This window comes from Lipotes vexillifer, unplaced genomic scaffold (genome assembly GCF_000442215.2).
Source record: "Lipotes vexillifer unplaced genomic scaffold, Lipotes_vexillifer_v1.1 scaffold433, whole genome shotgun sequence".
NCBI classification, from domain to species: Eukaryota; Metazoa; Chordata; class Mammalia; order Artiodactyla; family Lipotidae; genus Lipotes; species Lipotes vexillifer.
This window is the reverse complement of record NW_006774285.1, coordinates 1,613,882-1,626,548: the sequence shown is the minus strand read 5'-3', so window position 1 is coordinate 1,626,548 and position 12,667 is coordinate 1,613,882. Positions and strand designations below refer to the sequence as shown.

Below are 12,667 nucleotides of genomic sequence, written 5' to 3'. Positions count from 1 at the left end.
GGGGGGGGGGGAGACTTAACCTTTAAAGTTTCCTTCACATTTGTCTGCAAAAAGAAACATTTCGTCACATCTGAATTCCTTATGTCAATGTATTTGTCAATTTTAAGAACTATTTGGTCACATTGGGAAAAAGCATTTTTCTATTGGAAAATAATGTTTTGACCAAGTTTCTGGAGCTAATGCAAATAATTACACCAAGCTGTGTACTGACCGCTGAGATACTCAAGGATGAGGTAGAGTTTTCCACCAGTCTGAAAGGCATAAATTAAATCCACAATGAAGGGATGCTTTACTTCCTCCAGAATATTCCGTTCTGCTTTTGTATGAGCTGTATCTTTAGCATTTCTTACTATCATTGCCTAAAGGAAAAGAGATGATCTATAAGAACAAAGTAGTAGACATTTTTATCCTATAGTAACTGGAAAATCTATTTTGTGCTTTTCTGGCCAACGTTAAACTATTAATCATAGTTCCCACTGGAGACTGAGATGGGGTAATGGAAGACATTCACTTCTTATATACATCTGCACTGTTTGGATTTTTTGTAGTAAACATGTAGATGAAAACCTAAATAATCTGTTTTAATGTAAATAGATCAAATTTATTCATATATTCACTAACTGTTGAATGTCTACTATTTTATAGGCTCTTAACAAGAAAGCAGAACCAACAGAAGGAGTCTCTAGCCCACAGGAGCCCAAAGTCCCAGGGAAGAGAGATGAGTCAATGGAGCTAAGCACAAGGTGCCATGGGAACTACATCTGACCTGGCAAGAAGTATTCCTGGAGGTGGAGATACCTAAGCTGTATCATAAAAAGTTATTAAGATGAAATGTAGAGGGTATAAAAAAAAAGGCATTCCCAGTGCAAAAGAGGCTTGACAGGACGGGACACGTCTCGAGGATCTAAAAGTCGTTCAGTATGGTTAGAAGTGGTTAGGACATGTATTAGGCTGGACATACAGGAAATGGAAGGCCTGGGCATCTAGGCAAAGGCATTTGAATCTTATTTTAGAGGCAGAGGAGAAATGCTGAGGTAAGGTAAATGAATAACCTTTGGCTTTAAGAAAGACAGTTCTAGTAGCAGTGTGAAGTTTTAGGGAAGAAATGACACCAGTTAGAAGGCTAGTAAACTAAGCAAGAAGTAAAACCTGTAACTAAGAAAATGAAGGTGGGGAAAAAAAGGATAAAAGTGCATCACTAGCACTCGCTGACTAAGGAGATATGAGAAGAAATGATGATACCATGGTTTCTGTGTAAGTAATGGTGTCATTCAATAACAGGAAATGGAAACAAAGAAAAACGTTTTGGGAAAATGATATATTGCTTTGGACATGCTAAGTCTTAAATTCTAAGTTCTTGTACACCTCTAGTAACATGAAAAAGCATATATACGTGGCCATTAGTTGCAATATTATTTGTAAAAGTGAAACATTAGAAACAACCTAAATGCCCATGCACAGGATACTGCATGAAAACCCTGTGTAAAAAAACTGTAAAAAGAATGAGGAACATCTCTGAAAGCAAGGTGCAAAAGAGCATATATGGCACAGCAGTAACACAGTATGCTACCTTTTGTGTAACAGTGGAAATAAGAATATATATAATAGGTACATGCTTATATCTGCAATAATGAGCACACCTAAATTAAGTCAAAAGCTAATGATACAGGGAATTCCCTGGCGGTCCAGTGGTCGGGACTCGGCGCTATCACTGCCAAGGGCCCAGGTCTGATACCTGGTTGGGGATCCCTGGTTGTGGCGTGTCCAAAAAAATAACATAACATAAAACATCCCAACAAGAAACCTATTTAAAAAAAAAAAAAAAAAGCTAATGACAATGGAAAGGCAGGAAAGGGAATGGGACCTCTGAGTAAAACCTGAAGGGTTTTACCATTCATTTCTTTTCTTACCTAAATCAAATATCATTATTGTGATTATTAAATTCTGAACCATGTTAATGTTTTATACATTTCAAAAATAAAATTAAATCTGGATGGGGGAGGGAAATAAAATTGAATACAACAGAAATACATAAATTTAATTGACTATTACTTTGATAATTTTACCACAAAAGGAAAAAAAAGATATTTAAATAACTTTACACTGAACATTCTTAGTGACATATATGTAAGCATAAAAAAAATTGCCAAAAAATCTTAAACCACACTTAGTAGGTTTATAGCTACTCATAGTATTGGTATTATAATTCTCAAACTATTATGTATGTATTGTACAACTAAGCAAATGAGTAAATGTACTGATGTTGTTACCAGGTTTTTCTCACTGTGGAAAAACAGAGATGCAAACGTAGGCCGAGGAAAGAAGAACCCTATGGAACTGAAATTAGGAATATCAATATGAAGCCATGATTTAAAACAAAAACAAAACTTCCTAGTTCTGTGTACTGAAAGAGCCAGAAACAATGAGACTTCAGTAGCAAAGAGTATAGCTTGGCACCCAGATCTTGGTTTCTCTACCGAAAAAAACAGGGTTCCATGGAGAATCAGACGGTTCTAGGCCAGGGTCAGGGAAAGTGCAAGGTAAACCTGGAGCACGCTATTATACAGAAAGTAAGGAACTACTCAAAAACTAACAGGCATATGTTAAAAGGACACAGAAGCCATCTTAATGGAGCTCTCTCTAGCAAAACCTGGGAAAATTTGCGGACCAAAATTTGAATAATGAAAGAAATGGATAACACACTGAAAAAATGTCCATACTATTTTAAAAAATTAAATTTAAAAAAGCAAGTATGAAAAGCTCTTCTTTACAGAAGAATGACAATATAGAAAAAATGATAAAAATAGAAAAGTCTCCATTTTATAATCACCAGAGTATTATTTGATTTGGCTAAGAGACAATGGGTAATAAAACCATTGGGTTTCTAGAAGATTATCAGGACAGAATATTAACACAATCTCTAACTTTCATTCCATAGATACTTTTTAATTACAGAGGGAAAAAGGTATCGGTAGAATGGGAAGTTTGGTGGATACCACCTTAACAAAGTGATCAAACTCAGTCTCACCAAATAATGAGACAGACCAACATTATGTGCTTCCTGAGCCCATGCACTGAGAACACAATGCTCCTGTAAAATATTCCTGCAGAAAGCATTTAACCTAAATTTAAAATTTAAGTGTTTTCATGAGGAAACAATGAACCATATCCAAATTAGGGATACTCTGCAAAACAACTGGCCCAGAGTCTTCAAAAAATGTCAATGTCATGAATGACAAAAAAGTAAAGGAAACTAAAGTAAAAGAAACTAAAGACACAGTACCCTACAGTAAAGGAAACTAAAGACAAAGGACTACTCAATGCAATGTGTGATCCTTGATTAAATCCTGGATGTTAAAAACAAAACAAAATAGCTATAAAGGAGATTATTGACACAACTGGGGAAGTCTGAGTATGGACGATGTATTAGAAAACAGTATAGTATATCAATGTTAAATTTCCCAAATGTGACAATTACATTGTAGTTATGTATGTAATGCCCTTATTCTTAAGAGATACATACTAAAGAATTTAAGGGCGAAGTGCCATGTCTACAAATAACTTTCAAATTGTATACCAAAAAAATTAAAACTTTGAATATACACACACATACATACTGAGAGAGGAGAAACTGAGGGAGCGGCAAAGAAAATATGGCAAACTTAACAATTGGTTATCACTGTACTATTCTTGTAACTCTTTGGGAAGTTTGAAAAATTTCAAAGATGCATTATTTTTTAACTGTTCAGGAGGTTTAAAGTTTTTAAATAAATAATTTTGAGAAAGTCTGAGAAGAGGCCAAGAAGAGAAGATGAAGAAATAGTAAAGAAGAATCATAGAAGTCAAGGGAGCGGAGTTTCAAAATGCTGTGGTCAATAGCTTCAATATAACAGAGAGGTAAATTAAGGATGAGTTAAGTAAAGACCACTAGATTCAGCAATTAGGAGATCACTGGTGATGCAGGGGACAAGCATTTCATCGAAAGAGTAGAGTTGTGAAGTCAAAATATAGTGAGTGGAAAAAAATAATAAAACATGACTTCTCAAGAAATTCAGCTATGAAAGGCAGAGACTGGAAGCTACAATAGACCTTGAGTGAAGAAAGGATTTGTTTTCTCAATATGGCAAAGACATGAATATATTTATATAAAGAAAGAAGTTAGGATAGAGGATGGAAAAAAGAGGCAGAAGTGATAAAGACCCTGAACAGGCAGAAAGTGATGGGATCCAAAACATAAAGAGAGTGTTTAGCCTTGGAAAGAAGGAGGAACACATCTCCCACTAAGCCTGGAGAGAGGGAAGTAAAGACAGGTGAAAATGTAGACAATATGGTACTGGGGACAAGGATTTGAACAGGAAGTTGAAGGGAATCAGATCTGACAGCCTCAAATAGAAAGAGAGGCAGTCTGCTAAAAAAGAATAGTGGGACTGATAGTAAAGGCTCTAATAGTTGCAGAGAATGGAAGGAGTTGTCTAGGGACATTTGGTGAGTTCTAAGTGTCCACATGAGTTCAGGACTATGAATTTGTCCCAGTAGCCATTTAAAAGTTTGTGTGATTTCTGCCAGTGATGTTCAGTAACTGAGATACAGGAATAAAGGAGCATTAACAAATAAACTGATTAGATTAGAACTTTCCTGAACATAAGGTCAATGGGATAGCAGGTGACTGAAGTGGCAGATCATGTTGATTAGGCTAGATTAGGAATAAACTGAAATTAGAACGGGGCTAAGAACTTGAAGAAAAAACAGAAAGATCAAAGCACTAAAAGGGCTTAGGGCCAAAGACCAGGCATTGTGGGAATAAATAAGTGAGAGTGTTACTGCTCTATTGTAGTCCAATGTTTCAGGGGTGGAGGATACAGCTATGGGGGCTGGTGAAGTGGAATGGAGGTGAATGCTGACGAGTTGGGATCAACAAGGAATTAGAAGGCTAGGCAATTGATTACTTATTTAGTACAAGGACACGGAAGACACCAGGGCAATAAGACTTGGCAGTGGGGGAAAAAAGACTGATAAAAGATAAGAAAGCAGTATAGGCTTAAACCTCAAAGTAGAAAAGGTTTTGACCAGAGTAGAGGAGAAATTGCAAGGATAAGCTTATCAGTTCTTCCCTTGAATTACACAGTGAGCAGAGCGAGAGGCAGAGACTACATTTGTCTCAAGTGCTAAATCCTAATGTCTAGCAAAATGCCTGGCACACTGGAGAGTCTCAGTTGGTTCAGTAAAAGAAGGAATGAAAGAAGTATGACCAATCTGTGAGTTACAAGCCTTTGGCCAAAGGTTCTAAAATTTACAGTGTGAGCTGAACTAATGCCATGAGCAATAGTATTCTGCTTCCAAAGTACATTTTTGTTGCAACTGGTAGGGTAGAGAGATAGTTGTTGGAAATAGTCTTTTCCTCAACTTTCCACCATGAACAAGTACCCAAATGGGACCATTCTCATAATGAGTAAACAATCCCAGAAGTGCTAAATCCAGACAGATTGTCCAGATGTAAGCAACTCATTTAAGACAAGGGGACATCTGGTTTATTCTGATTTCATCTTTAAGGCTAGAAAGAGGTATATTCTTACCCATACTCAGGTCAAGAGGGTTAGTACTCTGCTTTAAGGATAACAAAATCAAAAGAAGAAACTCGGGCTTCCCTGGTGGCGCAGTGGTTGAGAGTCCGCCTGCCGATGCAGGGGATACGGGTTCGTGCCCCGGTCTGGGAAGATCCCACATGCCGTGGAGCGGCTGGGCCCGTGAGCCATGGCCGCTGAGCCTGCTCGTCCGGAGCCTGTGCTCCACAATGGGAGAGGCCACAACAGTGAGAGGCCCACATACCGCAGAAAAAAAAAAAAAAAAAGAAGAAACTCAATGGGAGTACACAGTCATCTTACCTAGCGATTTAGAAATTAAAACCTTGGACCTAACCCTAGCAACCTTTTCACTTTCATTATTTTCTGCTGTAAGCTTGTTTTCAGGAACAGCAAGGAAAGAATCAGACAGTGCTCTTTGCTCAAGGAAAGAATCTAGGCAGGCTTGGGGAAAGCAAAAACCAACAGTGGGATGGAATGGTAACTAAGCAAAAGGAGAGGCAAGCAAGTTAGGTTTTAGATGCCTGGGCACAAAAAGGAAGCCTGACAATTAGAAGTAATTAGGTCTATGGATTTCCCAATATACCATGCCCACTCACCATCAGTATAAAAAAAAACAAACCCAATACCCTCTTCTTTCCATTAAAGATACCACCCTCTTCTTTCCATTAAAGATACCAGTGCCAGAAACATACATCACTTAAGATATAATTATGGGGACTTCCCTGGTGGCGCAGTGGTTAAGAATCCACCTGCCAATGCAGGGGACACGGGCTCAAGCCCCGGTCCAGGAAGATCCCACATGCGGTGGAGCAACTAAGTCCGTGCGTCACAATGACTGAGCCTGCGCTCTAGAGCCCGAGAGCCACAATTACTGAGCTCATGAGCCACAACTACTGAAGCCCACGCGCCTTGAGCCCATGCTCCCTAGCAAGAGAAGCCACGGCAATGAGAAGCCCACGCATCACAATGAAGATCAGCCCCCGCTCGCCACAACTAGAGAAACCCACATGCAGCAACGAAGACCCAACACAGCCAAAAATTAATTAACTAATTAAAAAAAAAGATATTATTATAACTAATTTTTGCTCAGCCCTGATTATCAGGCATGTATAAGCAACATATCAAAAGGAATGGATTATTCTAAGAATCCTGACCAGTACTTCTGTCAACATTTCTAGAACAAGCATTATTAAACTGTCTTTAATTTTAGACTTAACATATTTTACAGATAAAGAATCATTAATCTCAAATTATTCCAAATGGAAAAGCCAGATGGCAGGTTAATTCCAGCTTACTGATATAGAAACTGAAGTTGAGAATACCTAAATTGCTTCTTTAAGACAATCACCAATAAAGTTGTGGTCATAGTATTTGTTCCTCAGCTTTTAAATTAGGAAGTCGGGACTTCCCTGGTGGCACAGTGGTTAAGAATCCGCCTGCCAATGCAGGGGACACGGGTTCCATCCCTGGGCCAGGAAGATCCCACATGCCGCAGAGCATCTAAGCCTGTGCACCACAACTACTGAGCCTGCGCTCTAGAGCCCGTGAGCCACAATTACTGAGCCTGTGTGCCACAACTACTGATCCTGCATGCCACAACTACTGACCCTGCATGCCACAACTACTGAAGCCCACGCGCCCTCGAGCCCGTGCTCCGCAACAACAGAAGCCACCATAACAAGAAGCCCGTGGACCGCAGCAAAGAGTAGCCCTCGCTTGCCACAAGTAGAGAAAGCCTGCGTGCAGCAACGAAGACCCAACGCAGCCAAAAAAAAAAAATTAAATTAAATTAGGAAGTCATTTGTACCACTTAAGTAAAAATCAGGAAGAAGATAGGACAAAAATATTACAAACGCTATAATTTTTTTAAAAAGTCATTTTGATTGTCTTTTAATAGTAGTTTTCTACTAAGATTTGTTTTAAGACAGTGAGCTCTTTTCAGAAATCAATCCCAAACAAAAAGAACAAGAAACCAAACATACATAATCCATCTTCAATAAAACTAAGAAACACGTGTAACTCCACATCTCAAAAAGTGAAGACAGAGTGGGGATAAAGCAATAGTGCATGACTTAGTACACTGGGGTATGATCAAACCTAAATGCCTGCAAAGAGGCATAACAAAAGAAGTTGAATCCATCTACAGAACCCTAGCAGTGTTCAAAAATTAGTAGCAAAAATAAAAGGAAAGAAAGGAAAAAAACTGGAATCATTAGGGACTGCAGAAGGCAGAAGGTGGAGGACTGAAAACAGAGAGATTATCTGAAAATCTCTATAAGGAACAGAGAGACCAACAAGATTCCCATCCCCACACTAACCAGCCAGGGAACTACCTCTCAGAGTGATGTAGTGTCCAGAAAAAAATAAAAAGAGTGAAGGATCAGATACAGAGTACAGTGCTACAGTAAAAACGTGACTTCATTACTCAACCATAAAAAGGAATAAAATAATGCTATTTGCAGCAACATGGATGACCTAGATATTATCATACTAAGCGAAGTAAGTCAGACAGAGAAAGACAAATACCATATGATATCACTTGTATGTGGAATCTAAGATATGACACAAATAAACTTATCTATGAAACAGAAACAGACTCACAGACATAGAGAACAGACTTGTGGTGCCAAGGAGGGCAGTGTGGGAGGGATGATTTGGCAGTTTGGGATTAGCAGATACAAACAAGTATATACAGGATGGATAAACAACAAGGTCCTACTGTATAGCATAGGGAACTCTAATAAATATCCTGTGATAAACAATAATGGATGAGAAAGAATATATATATGTGTGACAATCACTTTGCTGTACAGCAGAAATTAACATAACACTGTAAATCAACTATACTTCAATAAAATTAAAAACAGAACAAACAAAAAAAGTGACTTCAGTGAAAATCTGGTGTTGAAAGGTGAGATCTCCATCTCCTCTCTGTCATCCAGCTCGAAAATGCTTTTTCTAGGCAAGAGAATAGAGGATCTTTCTCAGTACCAACTGATCCATACCAGAAAAAAGACCTTCAGACACTGATATTTGGAAGTTCTTACTCAATTGCCAGCTAATCTCATGACTGCACTACAGAGAAGCCTACACACATATAACTTCTGATCAGCTTTTCAGAGTTCCACTCTTAAAGGACACCAGCCATCTAAAGAAAGCCTCTGACATGACAAGAAACCACTAAATCAAAGTCAAAGAAAACAGGAACTTAGAAAAGAGACACATGCATGGAACAAAAGAACATTTCAAAGAATTTATAATTAAAACCCTCTGAGGAATAAAAGAAGATACTGTACTCACAAAATAGGTTGCTATAAAAAGAAAAAACAAAAAGAGCTTTGGGGAACCACAAATATGATAGTTAAAAAAAAAAATCAGTAAGGGAATTCCCTGGCAGTCCAGTGGTTAAGACTCCATGCTTGCATTGCCAGGGACCCAAGTTCGATCCCTGGTCTGGGAACTCAGATCCCACAAGCTGTATGGCACAGCCAAAAAAAAAAAATCTGTAAAATGATTAGAAAATAAATTTCTAGAAAACTCTCAGAAAGTAAACAAAAAGATAAAGAAGTGGACAAACGGAAAGGTAAGAAAAATAGATATCAGTCTAGGAGGTCCAACATCCAAGTAAATGCAATTCCAAGAAAAGAAACCAATAGGGGGAAAATTATCAGAGATAAAAGAAAATTTCCTGGAGCTACAAGACTGAAACTTTCAAGATTGAAAGAATAAAAATAAATAATAAGAATCAAAGCAAGACACATCACTGCAAAAATTTAGAACATTAAAAATAAAAAGAAAATGTTAAATATCTTAAAGAAAAATAGATCTATGAAGGATTGGGAATCATATGGCAAGGGACTCCTTAACAGAAATGCTGAAAGCTAGACAAAAATGGAGCAAAATCCTGTGTGAAAATGATTTCAACTTCAAAACTGCATCCATACAAACAAGTATAAGAATATAATAAGAAAATTTTCAAATATGCAATATTTCCCAAAAAATTTACCTTGATTCAGTTCCTCAGGACCCACCAGTAAATGGTCACCAAAGCAAGGGAACGAGACACAAACTAAGAAAAAGGAACATATGGAATCCAGGAACCAAAGATCCAACACTGAAGGAGTCAGGATTCCAAGGATTGTGGTGCAGGGAAAGTCCAGTAATGATAGCTATGCCTAGATAACTATCAGTACAGGTGAGAACAGGAGGACAGAAGGTTCCTATAGGATGTCTCTAGGAAAATAAATGGAACTAGTAAATTATCTAATAAGTATGATCATAGAACACTGGCCCGAAAGGTGTTTTACAGAGTTGATGGAAGGTGTGAGAAGACAATAGTAGATAGAAAGAAAATGAAGCAAGATGAGGATGGGAAAAAGGAAGAAAGGAGTAAAAAAGAATAAAACAGGAAGTCAATACATAATTCTAAAACTACTGAATTAAGTCATAGCAGAACTTATTACTTAGAAATACAGAGACCAGAACAAAGGGCTAAAAGAGTTACCTCAGAGGAGAATTGAAACAGCTGTCCTCTGCACCCTCACCAAGCAGAATAAAACAAGAATAACAATAATGAAGTGTATCCCACATTCCAAGAAGACTTAGAATTGTGTTAGAAATACATTTTTTGACTGAGAATTTTAGACCAAAATATGGATTTTATAGCAATTAAGAATATCGTTGGGGAGGAGGGGAGAAATCACCTTTTTAAGCACCTTCATGGCAAATATTTTCCCGGTATTTGCTCCTGTTACTTTTCGTACTTGAAACACCTAGATGAAAAATAAAAGTGTGCGTTATTAAAAGCTAAATTATGCTAGTCACAATCCCTTAATTCCTACTTATAAAAACAAACGATATAGCAGTCTGTATTCTTACAAAAACTAGTACCATGAACGACTGTGTACAAAAATGATGAGCTAAGAGATTATATTAAAGATTTAGTAGTGAAAAGTGTTACACAACATGGGACTTTCCTGTCTGGTCTGCTGACATCTGGTGGCAAAGCTGGGCAATGACCATCCTATAACAAGCACTCGGTGCTACTTAAAAAATCCAAATTTTCATAGAAAAAGCTATAATCAGGTTTCCGAGACACACAGAAATTATAAAATATTTCATAAATTCTCAGGGATGCTTCACATATAACTATTTAATAATAGTTGACAGCAATTACCTATTCCTTAAAATGACTAGCTACAATAGTCATTGTTGTCATTTAGCTGCTGTTTTCATGCAACAGCTAAAATGTCTGATTCACAGTCCATGTGTTACACATTCAGGATGATAAGAACATATTAGAATATGTCCTTAAGCCTAAGAATAAACTACAAATGTCATGCTTTGCAAAAATGAACATTACACGATAGCATAAATAGTTCTCAAGCTTAATCCTAACTCTAAAATGTTATCCAAATTCTGTCTTTTGATAGAGAATGGCAAGGTATAAATTTTCTTGGGCAGAACACACAGAGGTGAGGTCTTAAATTAGAAAGCCTCTAGCAAAACTATGAAACTAAGAGGTTCTCTTCATTTTTCTTCTCCCCTCTTATATTCTTCAGCTTCCCTAACTCTATTGCTCCAAATACTGCAAGTCAAAGAAAACTAATTTAGATTAAGGTCTCAGTAACAGATACCAATTTAATGTGCCATGCCTCTTGAAAGTAAGCAGTAGTTTATTTGCTTGTTTTTTTAAAGGATACCAATAGATGGTACCATTTAACCAAAGGAAGGAATGAATCCTCTAATAGCAGACTTTGCCTGGCACAGCTGCCTATTTATTTATTCCACAAATATTGACTGAGTGCCTACAGTGTGCCGGGCTTTTATGTGAACGGTGGTAGGAAAAGGAGAACTTCTGTATAGCCCTCAAATAATACCAGGTAAGTGATCATATCCTTTGCTGATAGCTAACGAAGATTGAAGAGTACTGCTGGAATCAGGGTATAAAAATTAATCCACACAGGACAGACAACAGCTCTCATTTCAAAATACTTCCTACCTTTCCATAGCCCCCTTTACCAAGTACTCGAAGTAGCTCAAAACATTCTGGTCTGATTTTTTCTGGCCCTCTGTTCACACTAGTTTCTGAGATTTCAAATTTCTCACAATGCTCCATGCCACTGGGAAGAAAAGCAAAACCAAAAGTAAATTTGCAAAAAGTTAAATTACCTTTAGCATACTGTTAGAGAATTATAATCCAATTAAGTAAAAGGAAAAAGGTGCATGATAACAAATACAGTATCTGTGCTCTAAGTAAACTAATGATTCAATGACGTGGTAGGTCAAGATTAGGGTGGCTTGATAACTGTTTGCTTATCTGCTTGTTTACAGAACATGCTTTGATTATTTATTTTCATAAGCATCAAGCTTCCCCAAACTAAGATAAATTAGAACACGTTTATTAAGCTGACAAAGGGAAAAAAGTCTTCTAGTTATTCAAATTTAGTTCATTCAAAATGTCTATGAGATCAGCTGTTATCCAACTTCATTTGGCAACTTCAGAAAATGAGAGCTTTCTAAAGTTACCCAATTAGTTCAAGTCTTTAGCTAAAAATTCTTGCTAATAAATTATATCCATGCATCTTTCCACATCTGCTTAATTTAAAGACTCCAAAAAGGGAGGCAATTTATCTGTCACTTAAATGCTTTCTCTATGAGTGATCTTCTCAGTCTGCCCACAGTCCAAGGCTTTTTACTTGAAGATGGGGTACAAAGCAGACTAAACACCATAATCACCTAATGAAGCCTGCCTAAAATGACATAAGATTGAACAGATCTCTGTTTGGATGATGTATTACAAGCAAAATAAGAAGCATTTGAGGGACTTCCCTGGTGGTCCAGTGGCTAAGACTCCGCGCTCCCACTGCAGGGGGCCCGGGTTTGATCCCTGGTCAGGGAACATGCCGCAACTAAGAGTTCACATGCCGCAACTAAAGATCCCACGTGCCAAAATGAAGATCCCGCGTGCCTCAACTAAGACCCGACGCAGCCAAGTAAATAAATAAATGTTAAAAAAAAAAAAGCATTTGATTTGGGGAGCTTTTCTAAAATTTTAATTTTTCCGGCAGGAAAAGGGGGCTCTC

General features: G+C 37.5%; 1 protein-coding gene across 4 annotated transcripts in view; it reads right to left on the bottom strand.

Annotated features, from left to right (window-relative positions):
* The window catches only part of RPS6KB1 (ribosomal protein S6 kinase B1), a 39,346-nt gene that overhangs the window by 19,089 nt on the left and 7,590 nt on the right, over positions 1–12,667 (bottom strand). For 3 of the 4 annotated variants that reach the window (XM_007449085.1, XM_007449083.1, XM_007449086.1), the window contains 3 exons: positions 11,584–11,704; positions 10,286–10,354; positions 212–359 (listed from right to left, as the gene is read on the bottom strand). In XM_007449085.1, the coding sequence (XP_007449147.1) occupies positions 212–359; positions 10,286–10,354; positions 11,584–11,704 (338 nt within the window). The remainder of the gene's footprint in view (positions 1–211; positions 360–10,285; positions 10,355–11,583; positions 11,705–12,667) is intronic. The other variant, XM_007449084.1, reaches the window with a different exon arrangement.